Source organism: Nelumbo nucifera, chromosome 1 (genome assembly GCF_055504915.1).
Source record: "Nelumbo nucifera cultivar China Antique chromosome 1, China Antique-T2T, whole genome shotgun sequence".
Classification (NCBI taxonomy): domain Eukaryota; kingdom Viridiplantae; phylum Streptophyta; class Magnoliopsida; order Proteales; family Nelumbonaceae; genus Nelumbo; species Nelumbo nucifera.
Window position 1 is genome coordinate 4724121 of NC_142649.1, and position 20856 is coordinate 4744976.

Genomic DNA, 20856 nt, shown 5'->3' on the forward strand with positions numbered 1-20856 from the left:
CTAGATAGAAATACTATGTATCAGTAATACAATGATCAATAGTTGAATGGTTGCCATATGAAGAAATTCTAATCAAATAAATTGAGAAAGGACCGAATCCTTCCACCATTATTGAGTTGCATTCACATGCATAAAACAGGTCTGAAATTTTCCTTATCTTGAAGTTACCAATTCTGGAATCTGGATTCAATTTAGATAATCAAAGACTTTGATCTGATGGAAATAAACAGTAAAGGGAGTCCATCTTGCACATCAGATGTCAACTAATAGATGCAGGATGCAAAGGAAGACTTAAAGGTAGTAGAGGCAGTAGAGATTTTTAGTCAGCTTTTTGTATAATGGCTGTTGTATGGTGAGCTTCCATAATGGATTTGTTTTCACCCGCACAAGTATGAGTTCAGTTGGTAAACTGCTCGAAAGATTTGAGGTTATTGAAAGCTTGTGTAGTTGGATTACTAAAAGCTTGCATGGTTGGAAGAGTTGTAAAGGCCAACTGAGAGACAGAGATGCTAGAGAACAGGGAATAGAAGAAAACGGGAGAGGGTGTTGGGAGTTCAGAAGTTGAACAGGGTGGTGTTCTTATTCATGATTTATAATATAGAATACGTGGACTAGGTCTTAAGACCATGAGAATGAACAAAAAATGAATTATGGCGGTTAGACTAGGTAGATGGTTTGAGGATGGGCCTTGGCACAATGGTTGGGTTGCTCCATTGGGACCTGGATGACCAGAGATCAAATCTCGGAAGCAACCTCTCTATATGCAAGGGGTAAGGATGTGTACATATGTCACTCCCCAGACCCCGCATTGGCAAGAGCCTCATGCACTGGGTTGCCCTTGCTTTTTAGACTAGGTAGATGGTTCTACAGCAGGGAGCTGTTAATTAATTTCAGGGAAAAAAGCTGTTTGGATTTGTGTTGCAAGGATCCCCTTTTATGCATGGTGTTGACAAACCTTTAGAGCAGCCAGAAACATGTGGACAATATTCCTGAAATATTTTGATAAGAATAGAAAATGGGATATGATAGACATGGTGCAGATCCTGGTGAAGGTGAATGATACGAACAGCATCCCAACAAAAATTGAGTTGCATCATCTGAGGGCTCTAATACAAAGGGAAGAATGGACCTTCTGTACAGTGTTGGTGAAAATGGACTGGAGATATGGTTGAAACAGCTGGAAGAAGAGGAGAGAGAGAACATGCAAAGGAGGTTGCAAACAGAAAGGAAAAGCTAAAGATTAGGAGGAAGTTGATGAACAAGCTTCACTGAATGGTAAAAGAGTAAAATTAAAACAAGTGGGCAAGGGGATTGACAAAAAAAATTGAGGCATGTAGAATATTCTAGATGCTTAAAACAAAATTTTTAAACATGTAGGCATGACACAAGGCATTCAACCACCAAGAGGCATGAGGCATGATTCAGATGCAAGAGACATAAGCCTCCTAAGTGCAAGGTGTAAGCCTCCTCAAGAGAAGAAAGGAAAAGGAGGAGGGAGAGGAAGAAGAGTTCTCTTCTTTTCTTTTCTTTTTCTTTTTCTTTATTTCTTTCTTTCAACATGTATGAGGCATACCAGAGGTGCATGCCTTGGGGTGTTTAAGTGCACCTCCAGGTGTATGCCTCAAACACCTATAAAGACATTGAGACTGACTACAAACTCAAAATAGAAGCACTGCAAAACAATAGTTGGCATAAGCTAAAAGTTTCTCAAATAAAATAGTAAACTACTAATTGAAGATCTTCTCAAAAAAAGACACCCCTTAGAAGAAAAAAAAAAAACTGTCAACAGCAGCTTTGGAAACACAAAAATTAGAAACTATAAATTTAGAATCTGCTGTTAGCTTCTAAATCTAGGTAAAACCATTGGTTTCTTCCTTCTCTAAAATGTTTTAGTAACATTGGGAATGTGAAAATCTCTCCAAAGATTAATTTTCGGATTCCTCCCTTTCTGAGGGCTGAACTCAAGGAGGAATTAGAGTGTCAAAGATAGTATTGGGAAGAAAAGAAAAATTCGATGTGTAGCCAATTCTAATAGGTTAATAACCAACTATATGGGGTCGGCTAATAACCCCCATTATATGAGCATGGAAAAAACAAATATAACCAACTATTTTCTACAACATGGATCAAATGAATGATCTAAGAACTAACATTTTGACAGAAAAACATGGCTCTTCATAGAGTATAATGGCAGTAGGATTTGTGTAGCCAAACCCAAATAGTTGGGTTCAAGGCGGAGTTCAATAGAGTTTCAAGTGTCTCCCAAATTCATCTACTAAAGTTGATTTGGCGAAACTCTTGGGGATGCCAGCATTTTAAACCATGGCACTTAATAGAGTTTCATAATACATCCTGACAGTCATATTGTTCAAAATCAAAGATAATGACATAAAAGAAATAAAAGAAGAAAATCCTAATTAAATGACTGCTCTGAGAGTGGTTGGGATGCTTGGGTGTCTCGATGGGCTTTGCTCACAACACCTTGGAAGGCAATTGTTGGCACCCTCCCTAAATTCCTTATGTTTGTATTGTATGATATCTTCTCTGGTAATTCTGTTCTTTTTTTGGGAAGATGTTTGTGTGAGTACTCAACCTCTAAAAGACTGTTTCCCCTCTCTCTATTCTATCTCCCATTCTAACAAGAAGCTTGATTTTAAGGTCCCTTTCCCCTGGGTTCCCCCATTGACTTTAAATTGGAACTTTGGGTTTCACAGAGGTTTAGAGGATGATGCATTTCTTTGTGCTTCTTCTTCTGGACTCTGTTTAGACCCCCCTAAACCTGATAGAAGAATTTGGACTTTGACTTTAAGCGGCTCCTTCACTTGTGTCTCTTTCTTCAAAGTCACTCTATTATACTCCTTCCTCTTGGGTGTTCCCTGTAAAGAAATCTGGTCAAGGGCCATCCCCATTAAAATAGTTGTTTTCTACTGGGAAGCCTATTATGGTAAGATCAATACTATGGATAACCTGTAAAAGAAGAAACCTTATTTTCGTTTGCCCCCAAACTAGTGTATTTTGTAAAGTGCAAATTGAGGGCTATCACCACTTGTTGTTACTTGTTCCTTTGTTGCGAATATTTGGAATGGGGTTTTTATGTTGTTTGGTGCGGATGGAACTTGCCCTTTGAAGTAAATCTGTTTTTTGATCCATCCACTTTTGAGTGGCTAACAAAGATGGGGAAACTAATGTAGAAGTTTATCAAAGCAGCTATGTTGTGGACTATTTGGGAGGAGAGGAATGCCAAAATAATCCAAGAAAAGGAAAGAAGCCTCGCCAAAGTAAAGGTGTGCATACCAACAAGGACAACTCTTTGGCTGAAAATTTCCAACATTTTTATGAATTATTCCTTTGATGATTTTCGGAAGAGTTGGGCAGAGGTGGCCTCCACAGCCTCCAAAAAGAATAGACTACAAGTAGAATGGATACCCCCTTCGAAGGGTGTGGTAAAGCTGAACTTTGATGGGGGCAGTCAAGATAACCCAGGACCTTCGGGTATAGGAGGGATTTTGAAAGATAAGGACAGCAACATTCTACCCTTATTTTCAGGACCAATGGGAGTGGTGATTCTACAAGGGTTGAGATACTAGTTACGGTACAGGGAACACAGGTTGAAAACCAACATGGAGTGAAATTTTGATATTTGAGGAAGATTCTAAGGTGCTAGTGTGTGTTGGTTGTCAGATCCATAAACAGTTTTTTGGGACTGCAGGGATCTTCTCAAGAAAGTTAATTGGCTTACAAGGAATATGTCAGTCAGATTTTAATGGGTTGGCAAATTGGAAAATCCTATATGGCTGATTCAGTGGCTAAATAAGAGGTTTCAAGGGTTGAATTGTTTTGGGCAACCTTATAACTGTATTCTATTAAAACAGTGGTTATGTTCTCATCTCTACGGGTAGGTAACATCTCGTGCCCCCTTTTAGGGTGAATGTACATTTTATTCTCTCATTAATAAAATTACCATTCATTTATCAAAAAAAAAAGAAGAAAATCCAAATTATTTGGAAAAAGCTACTGTTAGAGTCAACAGTCCAGGGGTATTTGAGTCATCTCAGAGTATTTTATTCTAGGTTGTTTGTTTATTATGTTTGAGATTGAATAGAGTGTCCCATACTTAAAGAGGGGCACAAAGGTCATTGTACTTTAATTAGAAATCTATATATACTGTTCTGGTTGGCTGGGGAGACTGATTTTCTCTCTTTGGAGACCAGCCAAACCATCTCTTCATCTTCTCCTCTCTTTCTCTTCTCTTCTTCTCCTTCTTCTTTCTCTTATTTTCCCTTTATTTTAGGAAGGAAATCAGGTCTGATCAAATATCTAACAGTTATCTAACAAGATTTCTGTGGGGAAAAAATAAGGTAAATTACTTCTACTGCCCCTCAGGTTTCAATCAAATACTAAGACCTGCCCTCAGGTTTACCTATTAACTTACTCATCCCCTGTAGTTTGGGTTGGGTTTCTTATTCCACCCCTACACTAAGCTATCAGTTTTAGTGACTGGAAGTTCTCATGTGACATCAAAAATTAACCTTGTTTAATTTCTTAAAGGGATAACTTTTTTCCATAATGTTAAGGTGGGAATGAAAAGTTGAAAACAGGTTTAGGGAAAATTAAACTAAAAATTCTAGATAGTAAAATTGTATATAAAATAAACAAAAGTACTTATATCAATCTCAAAATATGTATCTTGGAGGAAAAACTAAAATTATATCTATTCCCATATTGATTCTGTCTCTTCTGTTAACAAAACCCCCTGTAGCTTTGTGGTCAAAGAGAGTATAAACTATTAGTAAACTCGAGGAATAATAAAAGTATTTGACCAAAACCAAAGGGAGGTATAAGTAATTTATCCAAAAAACAGTAGAAAATACACCAAAAAAGCAGCATTCTAGCTAATTCATTGAAGACTTTCATGTGGAAAATTATCAGTTAATTGAGTTAGAAGTTCATTATTGATGAAACATAATCAAGACACCTGGAGAGTAATAGCCCCTTAATGGCTGTAAGCTGATCAGTTCCAGATTTCAGACACAATCTTCCATTAATATTACTTATTTCCTGAAAAAAAGAAAGGATTAACAAAGGACAACAACCCATGGAGCAGTAGAAGTACATTTCTGATTGATGATACTTACCAGAGAATATGTATCATTCATTGCATTCCTAATTAAGCTGTCCATCAACTGATGCAACTGAATGGAAAAGGATTTCAAATCAAGTCTTCAGTAATGTAAGAATTTTTAAATATGGGGGTAATATAAGCAATAATATCTTGAAGACTAAAAGCAGCCATCATGATGGATGGTTGTACCAAGTATCTTTGCTAGCAAAAAGACCAATAACTGATGCTACACTATAATGCAGAATATATTATAAATATGTCAAATGAAGGCTCATTGAACTCATGCAGGTTTTGTATTAACCTGTGGAAATTCAAATACTAGCTTGCCAGAGTTTACCAAAATCTCAAAGATGATATTCATCACTCTCCTCAGTTCTCAATTTCACATAAAATGAGTCTTTACATACTATGATTAATAAATCTCCCAATCTATACTATATAAAGAGGAGTTCAAATCAGCCCCCCACAACATCCCACAGCACATCCCCGCCCGTGTATTGGGAACATCTCCCGAGGATAGTATCAAAAATGATGAGGCATCATCGAGAGATGTTCCCAATACACGGCGGGTATGTGCTGTGGGACGTTGTGGGAAATTATCTTGTGGGGGGCTGATTTCAACTCTATAAAGAGGGAGACCAAGAGTCCTCTAACCTCAGTGCTCATATGGATCTCCTTCTCTCATTTATCACACGTGGTTATTTATTTTTAAATTAGATTATTAAAATTAAGAAGTAACAATAAAACCCATCATTACTCAATCCATTCATTTTCTCCAAAAAAAAATCATCATTAGTTCATTACTCGCTCTAGTCAATTCATTCTTGAAACTCTAGAACCCGTTTTCACTCTACCTAATAAAGCAGGGGTGTAAATTAGATAGGTTGGGATGGACTAAGATACCTATTAGTTTTTATTGGAGAGAAAATGATTATTCAAAATTCTTACACCGAAACAAACAAGTAGATCTAAGACCAACTTCATTTCTTTGGTAAAATCAATTTCATGAAAAAAAAAAACTGTTAATTACCTTCCTCTCAAGCATCCGCAGTTGATCACGGGAACGTTTTAGGTTTGAACTCTGAAATAAAAGTCAAAATTCTTATCAATAAAGTAAGACATACAATGCAGAGAAGAATCTTTCAAAATATTATTTACCATGTTTATCTAAGATTAATAAAAACTAATCACCAAATACCAATAAGCAGTGGTATTCCAATGCAAAGGAAAAGTTCCATAAATAAAAAGAACAGTTGATTTTATTTTTTGTGAAATATGTAGAGAATAATTAGTATAGATTGATTTGGATTTTTTTTTGAGTGTCAGGGTTAGTCTTTTTTGTTTATTTTTACTTATAGTGGGTATAGTGGTTCAGCTACATACTTTTATCATAAATGTTGTTCATATGTGTTTTGTGCAAATTGAACTTGAAAGCTGAGGTAAATAATAGAGAACAGAAAAGAGAGGAGAAAGAGCAGCATAGACTAGGAGAAGAAAAATCTAGCTGCCAAATAGAGAGAAAAGTTAGTCTCCCAAACGGCCAGAAGAGATTTATATTAATCTCAAGTGGGGTAAATTACAACAATTTAAGAGACAAGGGCAAACAAGTAAAGACATAAAAAACTAATAGAATAAAAGAAGATTAGCTGCAATCAACTACACCATTAACATTCCCCCTCAGACTGGAGAACATATTTAATATAGTCCCAGCTTGCTAGATATGAACTCAAGCCTAGGTCTACTAAGAGATTTAGTTTTACAAATCAGCCAACTGGTCTTTTTTTGGTAAGTAGTAGAAATAAATTTTATCAATAATTCAGCAGAAATAATTTATACAATGAGCTTCCCATAAGGCACCAAATTACAAATGAGCCCAGAAAAGATGATCCTATGCACCCCTTGCTTAGCTAAACAGTCATCTATCCCATTAGCCAATCTCCTTTCCTACAGAATTCATATTTTCATGTTGGAAGTCAACCATTTGAATCTTTTCATAGGTTATAGCCCAAACAACAGTATCCAGATTCCTTAGCTACCCAATTATCAGCTTCGAGCCCCCTTCAATTAGCAGTCTATCAATGTTCAACTCTCTAGCAAGTTGCGCCCCCTGCAGAACAGCTTGAAACTCAGCTTTAATAGAGTCCCCAGCACCAATAGGACCTGAAAATAAAGTAACTATACTGCCATCTGCATTTCTTAAAACACCCCCAATTCCTGAGGGCCCTGGATTCCCCAAGCTGCTTCCATCAAAGTTAAGCTTAATGAAACCTTCTAAAAGAGGTACCCAAGCTATAGCCAGATTTACCTTTATTTTTGAGCTTCTTGCTACAGCTCCCTAATTCCTCCAAGCTATAGCCCAATGGATAGCCCTACTTAAAATGCAGTCCCAAATAGAGTCCTCGTTCCTCTCCTTATCATTGAAAATTCTAGCATTTCTCTCCTCCCACGCTGTCCACACCAAAGCAGCTCTAGCACATCTCCACAGGATCTTGCCCCTTCTCTTAGGTCATCTAAAGGTTGTAGAATCTACAAAGGCAAAGACCACTTGCAACCAAAAAGTGCAAATAACCCTTTCTGGAGTTTTCACTTTTTCTCTCCCTCGTGTTTTTGGATCTATTTGTTGTGTCCATCAACTTGGACCCATCCATGAAAAACTTGATTCTCAGGTCATCCACCATCTAGTGTGTTTTTTCTTGGTTACTCTCGCACTCAAAAAGGGTACAAGTGTTATGATCCTATCCTCCCTAAGGTTTTTGTTATTCCCAATGTCACCTTCTTTGAGAGACTGAAAAACTTGATTCTCGGGTCATCCACCATCTAGTGCGTTTTTCTTGGTTACTCTCACACTCAAAAAGGGTACTAGTGCTATGATTTCTATCCTCCCTAAGGTTTTTTGTTGTTCCAATGTCACCTTCTTTGAGAGACTCCCCTCCTTCTCTAGACAGGAGCCTTCCCCCTCAGTTCCCCTCCCATCTGATACCAATGGCATCTTCATTCCCCTTCTTACCCTTTAGGAGCTTATGGAGTGTATTCCAAATGAGACTGGAAGCCACACCAGCACCACACTAGTATCAGCTTCATCTCCAACATCCGACCTACCACCTTCGTTTTCATCATCGACAAATCCTCTTAGTCAGAACTTGATCTTCCTATAGTGCTTAGCAAAGGTAAACGTGCTTGTACAAACCATTTCATTTCTTGTTATGTTTCCTTTGCTCACTTGTCTCCCACCCACCAAAAGTTCGTCTCTTCTTTCTTCTATTTCTATTCCTCATTCTGTCCAACAAGCCCTTGTGTCCCCTCACTGAAAACAAGCAATGGATGAAAAGTTTCATGCTCTCCAATCTAACTACACTTGAGATCTTACTTCCTTACTTCCTAGAAAAAAGTCGTTTGTTATAGTTGGGTGTATACAGTTAAACACCGTCAAGATGGTAGTATTGAAAGGTACAAAGTGAGACTAGTGGCAAAGGTGTACACAAACTTATGGTGTTGACTACTCTAAGACTTTCTCTCTAGCTGCTAATATGGGTTCTGTGAGGGTAATTATTTCTTTGGATGCTCACTTTGATTGGCCTCTTTTTCAATTGGATATCAAGAATGCCTTCCTCCATGGTGATCTTCAGGAGGAGGTATACATGGAGCAACCTCCTGGGTATATTGCTCAAGAGGAGATGTGAAAAGTGTGTAAATTGAGGAAGCCTATCTATGGCTTGAAACAATCACTGTGAGCTTGGCTTGGCCAGTTTAGTAGTGCAGTGCAAAGGTTTGGTCTAAAGCAGGTCACTTGTGTTGATTCTTTCTAAGAAAATTTCCTAGCAAAAACTACCAACCCGAGAAGGAATGGGCTTACACCTAAGAGGAGCAGGAGGATGAGTTAAGGTTTCAAAAAAAGAGGCACAAAAGAAGGCACCCAAGGAGAAGGGGTTCCAAATTCTGATATCTTCCTTAGTGGGATCCAGGAAAGAAAGAATGGAATTATAAAGAGGTTCTTTTTTTATTATCTCTCTCTAATTAAATAAAACGGAAACTATATCCTTGTTTTTCTACTTTACTTTCCATCTTGAATATTTATCATATAAAGTTAATAACCTTCTTTAGCTACTGATTGATATGAAGTTACTCTATTAAATATCTTTTATAGTAGTAGTATTTTTGAAAATAATGAAATTAATATATGTAAAAGATTTTTATCTTTTAGATGTGATGATTTGCCACATTTTTAGAGGAAATTTAATGTTCTTAATAAAGAGAGTTTCTATTTTTTTCATTTAATATACATGCTGAATGGCATATGAAACTAGGGAACTAACCAAAAGTTAGTTTTTTATATTATAAAACTTTTATCGCCTAGGCAACTAGGCACCCCTATGTTGCCCAGAATCGCCTAGACGCCTTGAAAACTATGACTAAGAGGCTAAGTCGCACTAGAATAGACTACATCTGTAACAAGCTGAAGCTCTATGACATATATGCTCCAGCTTGAGAGGGAGTGTTAATCTAGCCAATAGGGGTATTTGGGTAATCTTGTTAGACCTTTTTAGTAATTGTCTTATTTCTATTTTAGTGCCTCCTAAATAAGAGCATATTTGTAATTTGACATTCATTATTATGAAGTAATAAAACAGGGCCAACAGTAATGACGATACACAGTTCATGTTCTCCTAACCTAAGACCCATTCTTTCTTCTCTTCTTCCTCTCGTCTCTCTCTTTCTTTTCCTATTCACAACAGAAATCTTTCTTCCTTTTTATCCTTGTTTTATTACTGGATTATTAAGCAAAGTCACAGAGATAATAGATCATAGAGAAGAAACTGGGAAATACAACAGGTTGTAGATGCATGACATTTACCTTGCTGTTGAAGATCCATGGAAGCAAAGTATAAAGTACATAAAATACTTTCACTTTGGTATTTTTGCTTTGAAAACCATTTTGGTAAAAAAATTTGAAAAGTATGCTTTCCAAAACAGAAGTACAATTTTCTATTTGGCAAAAGCATGTACATCTGGTGATGGTTTCCGATGGTTTTGCGGTTTGAGACCAGCGATGGCGGCCCACCTGTAGCAACAGTGAGTGGAGGTAGGATCGAGAGTTTTATCAAAGGGGGGTCACACGTGATCACCTGTTCACACGAAAACGAAAGCACTATTTTGCCAAAAGCACAAAGTATAAAAAGCTGACTTTGTGCTTTTGGGGTTTTTCATCCTTTACTGATTGTTGGAAGGATTGGAAATTGGTAGCAAGCTGCTCCTCCCACAAGGTAAGGGTTTTGACTAGCTGGGTCCCCCCTCCTCTTGGTTCTTTGAAGCTGAATTTTGATGGGAGTAGCCAGGGTAACCTGGGTCCCTCTGGGATGGGAGGTGTACTGAGGAATGAGGCTGGAAAGGTTATTTTACTCTACTCTGGCCCCTTAGGTGTTGGGAACTCTATCCGGGCAGAACTGTCTGCTGCAATACAAGGAATACTTCTTGCAAAAGAAGCGGGCGTGGAACAGCTTCTGATTGAAGGAGATTCTAAGACAGTGGTGGACTGGTTGAATAATCCGGAGTACGTCACGTGGGGCTACAAAAATGAGTTAAAAGAAATTCAAATGGCTGACAAGAAATATGTCTATAACAGTACAGTGGGTTGGGAGATCAGCTAATGCATTTGCAGATGCCTTGGCCAAACAAGGGGTAAATAGGGAAACATTGTTCTGGGCACAACTATAACTCTTGTTTTAGCATCAACACTCATGTAACTCTGTTATAGTTCTTGTATTTGCTGTTAGGAGAGGCAGCACCTCATGCCTTTAAAGGGATCTTCTTGTATCCAATCATTATTTTAATGGAAATGAATTTATTTATCAAAAAAATATAATACAAATGCTATATCATGCTTTTTGTACTTTTGTGCTTTCAAAATTACGAAAACACAAAATTGCTTTATAAAAGTCTATCCAAACAGGTCCTTAGAACTGCATTACTTTTGCAATATGCTGGGGTATTTAGAAGGAGAGGAACAGAAGGATTTTTTTAGTAGGGGTGCAAATCAACCAGGCTGGGCTCAAGTCTGCACTGGGCTTAGGTTGGTCAATGAAGCACTCTAAAAATTACACATGTATACGCATTTATGCATTACTTGTGCCTGAGCTCAACCTGAGGACCGAAAATCCAAGCCCAGCCTGTGTAAAATTTCAGGCTGGGTCAGTGTGGGCTTGGATTGAGCCCGCCCAAGTTGCAGCCCTATTTTTTAGGACAAATACATAAATACAGAAAGTATTAATAAATTATGTGCTGACATTCAAAAGATGAAGTGGACTGGGTGCTGAATCTACCAGAACTTGTCATGATTAATTTTTAGATAGTGTACTAGGGTGTCAGCTCATCACCCTTTCTCTAATGTTCTATTTATTTTCTTTTAAAAATTTTCTTCTGTTTAATATCAAAAAATCAGTTCTACAAATTTTTTATTACAACTAAATAGCTGCACTAGCATTGGTTATAGGAAAAAAATTGTTTCCAAATCTCTAAGGTGCTCTGAAGACAAATTCAGCATTAGTAAGAACAAACCGCAGAATCCTTTATAGAACCATCTTCATCTATGACTTGATGTATTGACTTAATCAGTTGGCGGTTTATGACCAATTCCAGTATCTGAGAGTTATGAAAAAGAAAGACATTAAATTATATAGATGGGAGGCGATTACATATTGTAAGTGCTTGGATGAAAACTTATAAAACAATTACCACTTCCGTAAGAGGCATAAAGTGATTATACCAGTCCACGTCTTCCTTGAGTGCAGATTTCAAATTAAACTGTAAAGTCTCAACAAACTGTAGAAGACCAGCAACAGCAATTGCTTCATTTCCACTGACTGGCAAACCCCTTGATGCATGTTGTATGGCTGATTTCACCTTAACAAAAATGTACAGTTATTCGGTCATACACATAAGCATATTGGAACTTGTGAATCATAAGAAGGGAAAGCAGGTAACTTTGTCATCAGCGGAGAAGCATGTGATATACAGATAGTCTATGCGAACATCCTGACCTAGATGAGGGGAGGGGGAGGGGACTCGGGAACATATGTACACCTTGTACTCCAATGATTAGCATCTTATTTTCTTATAGATGGAGATGCAATAGTGATACTAGATATTTTTCTTCAATAACTCAGAAGATAAGCTTGAAAAATGAGATTATTAATTACTTATTTGCATACATTTGTCACAACAAACAAGAAAGGATATTTAACTCCTTCTAAGAACAAAAAATAGGTATACATTACTATACTCTTTAATCTTGTAAAACAAACCATAAGTGTTTAGATTTTGACTGATCGTTGTGAATTATTTTCAGTACTGAAGCTTTGAACAATGAAAGTTGAGGATCAGTGAATCACTTACTAGGAGTTGGGAGTGAGAGTTTTTTTTTTGAAAAATAAAAAATTATATTAAAACAAAAAAACAACAAGATACAAGGAAACGAATGCAAAAGAAAAACACCCAAAGGACACCCAACTCAAGCTAAAAATACCCAGATATGCCAATCATCCCAACAAAGCCAACCCTCAAATTCCAAACCCCATAGAAAGCATGAAGAACCACCACAAGAACAATAACTAAGCAAAAACCAAGACCCATACAATACCCATACAATACCCACAGCAACCCCCCCCCCCCCACCACCACCACCACCACCACACACACCCTAGACCCAAAGTGAAAACCACACCCCCCACGGACTCCAAATCAACAATCTATTTATTCATTTTGATTGCCATCTTCCTATTGTCTTCTGACTGCATTTGTGTGTTTCCTTACCTTCTTGTTAGGTCCAAGGTCAGACGTACTTCCTTTTATCCTTGCAAAAACCTTTGAAACTGGTATGTATTGATAAAATTTTGCTTCCAAAAGAAAATATGTATTGCCCTCACATGAGATTTGGTTGGAACAATGGAAGTTGAATGTGTTTGGGAAAAGCATGTTCCTTTTAACGTTAAAGCTTTTATGTGGTTAGTCTTCTTAGATAAGGTGTTGACTTTGGATCACCTGAACCATAGGGGCCTTCACATGGAAGAATCTTTGTATCACTTATTTAATTATCAAAAAAAAATCTTTGTATCACTTATTGGTCAGTTGTCCTGCAGTTTCTCCCCCTTAGAAATTTTTCTGTTGCATTTTTGGTTCTGGTGAGGTGATTCTTCATTCAACCAGGGGCATTACCTCATCATGGCCCTCCTAGTATTTGGGTTCTAGTCTAAAGGTAACCTTTTATAGGCCACTTCTTTTTTATATTTTTTGATCAACACCTTTTATAGGCCACTTAGTTCCTTCGGTCATTTGTTGGTGCATCTGGAAAGAAAGAAATCATAGGATGTTGAATGTAAGAAGAGATTTCCCCAGCATTGTGCTGATGCCAGAAACTTTCTCGCGGATTGGTCCCTCATCTGAGATTTAAACAATTCACAAGGGAGATTTTGTTCTCAAATCTCGACTGGAATGTCCATTTGGTGGAGAATCTCAGAACCCATGAAACCATCTATCCTTGAAACTCTATTGTGTGTCTTTCCTCTGATTCAATTGAGAATCCTAGGTAATGATAAACAATCTATATCAATGACAAAATCATATTTGGATTGAGAGAAGTCAAACAATTGAGAAAAGTTTGAGTTCGGAAGATAAGGAAGAGAGATGGAGGTTGAACAAGGACCTAGAAGAGATTCTAAGAAAAAAAGAGATTACTTGGGGACAAAAATCTAGATGTCAATGGATCAAGGAAGGGGATGGCAATACCAGTTTTTCCATATGTTGGCAAATGGGAGAAAAAAGGAAAAATTCAGTGCTTAAATTGGAATAGAGTGGGCAAGTATTGACAAGAGATGAGGACATAGCTCAAGCCTTTGTGAACCATTTCAAGGCACTCTATGAGTGCCCGAGGAGATCAAGAAAAGATTTAGAGGGCCTGGAATGGAGGTCTGGAAACAGAGATTTGATGAAATCCTTGGAAAAAAAGTTTGAGGTTAAGGAAGTGAAAAATGTAGTGTTGAGACCTAAAGCCCTGGGGCCTAATGGTTTTACGACGGCATTCTGTCAAGATTGTTGGGAGATAATTGGGGGTGATCTGATGGAAGTTTTTGATGAATTCTATGAGAGAGGCAAAGTTAACTCAGGTGCAAATGCAGCTTTCATTGCTTTGATACCATAGAAAGTGGATGTAATCCAGACAAAGGACGTTAGGTCTATAAGTTTGATAGGAAGCATGTTAAGGGCCCGCGAATAGGATCTCATCACAGGTCGGTTAACGGGGAAAACTTCTTGTTTTCCCATGTTTATCCCTTTTCTCGAGGAACCTATCTTTAGCGCCTTAATGGTGATTTGTTAAAGAGATCACCAACTCTCCTTTGCTCTTTCTTGACTGAAAATATCGATAATTTTATTGAATATCATCTGCTCCTTTAAATAGAAAATTACAAGAAGATAAGAGTCCTTCTTTAGGAACACTTCCTAACAACATTTATCTTTAAATAATAATAATGCTACTGCCTAATTAATAGGAACACTGAATTTAGCTAAGAGATAACATAGGAACACTGAATCTAGCTAAGAGATAAGATAGGAACACTGAATCTAGCTAAGAGATAAGATAGGAACAGAGATAAGATAGGGACACTGAATTTAGCTAACAGATAGGATAGGAACACTGAATTTTACGCCCATTACTGCTGTTGTTTGCGGCTGTATTTCTTCCAAATAAAAGCATCCACAACAAAGAATGTACAAAATCATTCCTAAGGTGTTGGCCCTAAGAATAAAAATGTCTTTCCCTCAATGATTTTCCCAAATCAGGGGGCCTTTGTTTATGGAAGACAAATAATGGATCAAATTCTCATTGCCAACAAATATGTAGAGTTTAGAAGAAGGGAGAAGCAAAAGGGGGAAGCAGAAGAACTTATGAACCTGAAAAGGATAGTACATAAATCTGAGAGGCTCTCCAACCTTAAAGTGAATTGGAGCAAGAGCTGCATGGTAGGAGTAAATTTAGGGAGTAAAGAAGTGGATTTGCTAGCTAGACAATTGGGGTGTAAAGTAGGGGATTGATCATTACAATATTTGGGATTACCATTGGGAGGAAATCCAAATATAGATAGCTTCTGGTATCTAGTGACTGAGAGATTTATAAAGCGACTTGCGAATTGGAAGAGAAACTACATTTCCCTAGGAGGTAGGACCGTAGGATAACCCTAATTAAGTCAACACTGGCTAACTTACCCGTGTATTTCCTATCTACCTTTAGGATATCAAACTGAGAAGCAACGCATTGTTAGTAAATGGTTATGGAGATTGCCGTTGGAACAAGATAGACTTTGGCATAAGTTGATTGTTAGCATTCATGGATTGGAAGACAATGGTTGGGATGCAGGAATTGACCCTAGGGCTTCTCGGTGTTCTCCCTGGAAAACTATTCATGGTATATTGCCTTCCATCCTTACTTCAAATTTAATGCCTATGCAGGAAACAAAGTGTTGTTTTGGGAAGATGTTTGGGTTGGAGAGGTTCCCCTTAGTGATATGTTCCCTACTTCTATTCACTAACAAAAAATAAAACAAGTGTGATCTCTTCAGATTTTAATTATAATTTATGGGACTTGGGATTGAGGAGAGATCTAAGAGAGTTGGAAATGGCAGTGGTTGATGAACTAGTTACTCTTTTAGGGTCAACCTATATGGATCAATCTTGTTTGGATAGTAGAATTTGGAAACCTTCCCCACCTAGTTTGTTCACTTGTTCCTCTTTCTTTGGTGTCCTCCTTCAGTCAACTAACCCTGCGAGGAACTTTCCTTCAAAGGAGGTTTGGTGTCACCCTGTACGTCCAAAACTTCAAGCTTTATGTTGGGAGGTGGTTCTCCAAAATCAATAATCTAGATGTGTTGCAAAGAAAAAGGCCACATTTTTGCCTTTCAGCCCATGTTTGCAGACTCTACTTGAGTTCTAATGAGAGGATCACACACCTATTAATCTCTTGTCCATTCGCGTGCTTTATCTTTGGTTGCAGGTGGGTACCTCCGGCCTCCCTCAGACATGGAAAGCCTACTTGACCCAAGCTTTTTCAAGCAACCAAATAGGCGTGGAAGATTAATGTGGAGAGCCACAAGAGCAGCTATCCTCTAGTCAATTTGGGAAAAAACAATAGAACCTTTAAAGGAGTGGAGAAATCCAAGTAGGAAACTATAGAAAGAATAACCATTATGACTATTCAATGGTTAAAAACATTGGATTTGTTTAAAGACTTTTCAACTGAGGACATATACAGGAATTGGGGAATGGTGGCAACTACAACTTCCATAAAACCTATTATCCAGGAATTATGATCTCCACCAACACAACAAAGAATGAAATTGAACTTTGATAGAGATGGAAGAATTGTGTCTATGTTTTTGGGACCAATAGGAGTGGGGGACTCATTGAGAGTGGAGGTGATGGCTTTATTTCAAGATGTAAGATATGCCAAACAATTGGGGTTACACCAAGTTGAGATAGAGGGAAACTCTAAATTGTTAAATGATTGGCTGCAATCAAGCAAGTTGGGAACCTGGATTTCTAGACAGTCCATAAGAGAAATCCTCAATATAACAAGGGAGGTTGGTGCTTGCTTCAAATGGACAAAAAGATCAGCTAATGGTTTAGTTGATATGTTGGCTAAACAAGGGACTGTAAGGGAGAGTATGTTCTGGGAAGTTTTGTAATAAATATTACTTGGGGCAACACCTTTTAGGGGTTGACAGCTGTATTTTAATTTTCTATTAATGAAGTTACCATTTCCAATAAAAGAAAGCAATTGAGAATACCCTGATCTAAAAGTTTTGTCCCATGTTTAGGCTCTGAAACCCATTGTAGACATTATCACATTAATACGGGTGCTAAGTAAATAGGAAAGAATGGAATTAGCTATGGATTTCTACAAACAAGAAAATAGTTATAGCCCTAGAGTCAAAAACATTGTTTTTCTGTTGCTAAAACTGCACATGCCAGGTTCAAGGTGGATTGCCTTATCTAACTAAGCAACTTAGACCTTGTTGACTTAAAGCCACATGGCCCCTGTTTGGGAACACTTAAAATAGGTACTTATTCAAATAAGTACTTAATTTAAGTGGTGGACCCACACAATAAGTGGAAAAATAAGCATTTATTCATGTTTGGCAAAAAAAGCCCACATAAGTGCTTATTTTGAAAATAATCATTTAAAAAATAAGCCAGAATTGGGTGGATTTTTTTAAGTGCTCATTCAATAAGTACTTATTTCTTTTTTTGGGACAAGACTGGCCCCAATATTTTGTTCATTTTCAAGGGACTGCCCCCATCTTCAAAAGATCATTGTTCACTTTTCCTCTAGCGAAGACCTGAAGCAGCAGCGGTGATCGAGCACCCTTCCACAGAACTACCGCCACCACCTTCTCTCCCTTCTTCTTCTCTCCTATTCCTTCCTCCACCATTAGAACTGAGTCTTTCTCAAACCACCACAGCCTATCTCTCCTTTTATTTATTTTTTTTAATTTCCCTGTCTTCTTCTTCTCCCTCCTCTCTCTCTCTCTTCTTTCTTTCTTTCCTCCCTTCCTCTCCTTCCCCCCTCTCTTCCTCACACTTCTATTGCAGTAAACGTGGAAATAGGTTTATTTATGGATTAATTAATTATTTTATTTTTTATTTGCCTTTGTGCTCATCCAATATATGATTATGTTAAGTTAGGGCTACAATTGTCATTTCTACAAATATAAGTAATTATGGGATAAGTGACTGACCAAACACTGTAACAGAAATAAGTACTTAAAATAAGTATAAAGTGGTTTGAGAAAAAACCTCCCAAACACTAATAAGTACCCATTCAAATAGGTACATAAAAGTAAGTACTTATTTGTCAATCCTTATCTAATAAGCAACTTTCTGTTAGGAGAGTAGGCCTGCAACTTAAAAGCCTAATAGGAGCAAACCCAATGGACAGAACACCAGGCTAAAACTTCTATTAGCCCACAGGAGCAAAATTGTTAAATTATTGTTTGTATTTTTTTGGTTAGGCAAATCGATTAGTGGTTACTTGGTAGATTGTTAGTAAATGTTGAGAGATTTGAACCAAGAATTGATGTAAACACCCAGACAATTATACAACTCTTGATAACCAGAAACCAAAGCCATTAAAAAAGAAAATAAAGAGAATGAAACCACTGACGAATTCACGAAAGTTTTACCCGAATGACATCAATCCCACTGAAGTCCATCCCGCAACCTCCGTGCTTCAGCATTTGCACAGCAGCATTGGTTTCAGATAGAAGAATCCTGCTTTCCTCGTAGCTCTGATCGAATGACCACAACTTTTCCTGTGAAAGTAGAAAAGATTAAAAAATAAGAAAAGAAAAAACTCAGGACATCAGTAACAGAAATACTAATGTAAGATCGTGGAGTAACTCCGGTAAACCTTTGTTGCTTCTCGACCCAAAGATGTGCCGGCGAAGGAAGCTACGGAATCACAGACCTGGTCCCATTCCAGTACCCTGAGACTATCGCGCTGAATGGATACTTTCGGCGTAAGTCCATTTGAGTTTGCGTCCAATGGTCTGACAAAGGCTCGTGTTTTGAATCGAACAGAGCGAATTGACAAGGTATAAATGATGGAAACGGAATTGCCAAATAGTGCTGCAGAAAGCATTCTGAGGCGTGGCAACGAAGTTCTGTTGCGTGAGGTCGAGATTACAAATGAAACGAGCAGAGAAAAATAGCCTGGAGTCGAGACTCCAGAGACATGGATAAACGTGAAAATGCGTTTGGAAAGGATCGAAATTTCCAGGAAGATTATTCTGTCAAAACGGTAAATTGCATGTTAGTAACTGTATTTTTAAGGTAAGTTTAATTAATGTCTGTAATTAAGGATAAATTGCTGAAACTTCACTAAAGTTTCTGATAATTATAGAGATGTAAATTGTGCCGTGTAGCGGTGGAGGGCCGACACGGCCATGAGAATGTGTTTAGACTTTAGAAACTATCAAAATTTTCTGGAATATTATTCTGTCAAACAAAAGGGTAAGTTGCATGTTAGTACCTATACTTTAATAAGATACATTTAGTTTAGTGCATGAAATTTAGGGTAAATTGCTGAAAACCTCTGAGAAGTTTCTAACCGTTGTTGAAACTTTCTTTGAAGTTTGCTAATTAAAGTCATCTACTTGTATTTTTTAATATAGTTATAGAGGTGTAAATCGGGTCATGTTGGGTTAGCACAATATAGCTAAGTCGGGTCATGCTTCCCTCCCTTGGGATACTTTAGGGAGTCGGCCTAGTTAGACATGTTCATGGGCCAGGCCGGGCCGGGCTTGAGCCGGGCTTTTACTCTTCATTAATGAAAATATGTTAGGCCCGAGCCTAAGCCCGGCCTGACCAACGGACCTACACTTGGGCCTGAGCCCGAGCCCGAAGCCCGACCTAATAAAAAAAATTAGAATTTTTCCCTATTCAATAATCAATATAAATCAGAATTTATTTACATTAAAAAAAAGAATATAAATTCAAAAATTTATTTACATTAAAAAAAGAATATAAAGAAGGAAAAGAGGATGAGGAGAAGAAGGGTTCGGCTGGAAAAATAAGAGAAAGAGGTGAAAAAAAGAGGGGTATTTGACTAGGGTTTTTAGGTTTAATTATAGGTCGAGTCGGGCCGGGCTATTTTGACAAATCCCGAGCCCGGCTCGAATTTATTACGGGTCAAGCTTTTTGGCCCGAGGTTAAGCCCACGGGCCCATATACCTATTCAAGCCCATCTAGGGGCCGAGCCGACCCGTCGGCCCACCCGGCCCATGAACAGGTCTAGGCCTAGTACAGCCCACGACCCGAGCTCATGTAGGCCAATGCCAAGTCAGATCGTATCGTGAGCTTGGGTTGGGCGGGTTGCAAGTCGTGTTGTGGGCCTAGCCATGTCAGATTGGGCTGCAGGCCGAGCCTTGGGCCAAGGTCCGAACCAAGGCAAACTATTTTATTTTTTTTTTGTTTTTTTTTTGACATTTTGATTTTTTTATTTCTTTGTTAAGTAAACACTAAAACTAAAATACTTCACTTTCCTTTAAGCTTTGGGAACAAATTAGAAAAATAAAAAATCTAACAAAGAAATAAAAAAATACTTAAATTCCTAACAAAATACAAAGTGGACAACAAATTGAAAAAAAATAGGAATTTTATTTCTTGAATTTGAACAATATATTATAAAAACATATATTTATTTAATGCATTTTTATTAATTTATAATATATAGAAAATATAATATATATATAATATACCTAAATATATGTAATATATATATATATATATATATGTATACTGATCGGTTTGGTTAATTGTTGGTGTCCTATTTTGGATAACCGAAACCAAACCGGTACCTTTGGTTCTTTTCGGCACGGTTTTGATCATTTTTTCGGTTTGATTCCTTTTCATCTTTTTTTTTTTACTCACCCCTAAGGCTGGTTTCTATTGAAAAAAAGGTAAATTACAAAGATCCCCTTGTACTATGGGGTTAGTGATAAAGACCCATGTACTTTAATTTGCATCAAAGACCCATTGAACTTTAGTCGTTAGACAAAACCCCCCTCCATTAGTGTCTATGAGTTAACTTCGAAAAAGATTTTCATCTAATTATTTAAAAATCTTTAAATTTTCAAACTACATTTTTCTTTAATTTATGAAACCATCTTGCTTTTTTTTTTTTACATTTT

General features: G+C 37.4%; 1 protein-coding gene across 6 annotated transcripts in view; it reads right to left on the reverse strand.

The window, feature by feature from the left end:
- Nucleotides 1-18950, reverse strand: part of LOC104605235 (DNA mismatch repair protein MutS, type 2) — a 108653-nt gene extending 89703 nt beyond the window's left edge. For 2 of the 6 annotated variants that reach the window (XM_088895898.1, XM_019199085.2), the window contains exons 1-7: nucleotides 18576-18949; nucleotides 18349-18477; nucleotides 11852-12019; nucleotides 11675-11758; nucleotides 6153-6203; nucleotides 5136-5192; nucleotides 4976-5058 (exon numbers count right to left, since the gene is read on the reverse strand). In XM_088895898.1, coding sequence (XP_088752024.1) covers nucleotides 4976-5058; nucleotides 5136-5192; nucleotides 6153-6203; nucleotides 11675-11758; nucleotides 11852-12019; nucleotides 18349-18477; nucleotides 18576-18806 — 803 coding nt within the window. In that variant the 5' untranslated portion in view covers nucleotides 18807-18949. Of the gene's footprint in view, nucleotides 1-4975; nucleotides 5059-5135; nucleotides 5193-6152; nucleotides 6204-11674; nucleotides 11759-11851; nucleotides 12020-18348; nucleotides 18483-18575 lie in introns of those variants that run through there. The other 4 variants (XM_010269913.3, XM_088895900.1, XM_088895899.1 and 1 more) reach the window with 4 other exon arrangements.
- Nucleotides 18951-20856: the final 1906 nt, after the last annotated feature.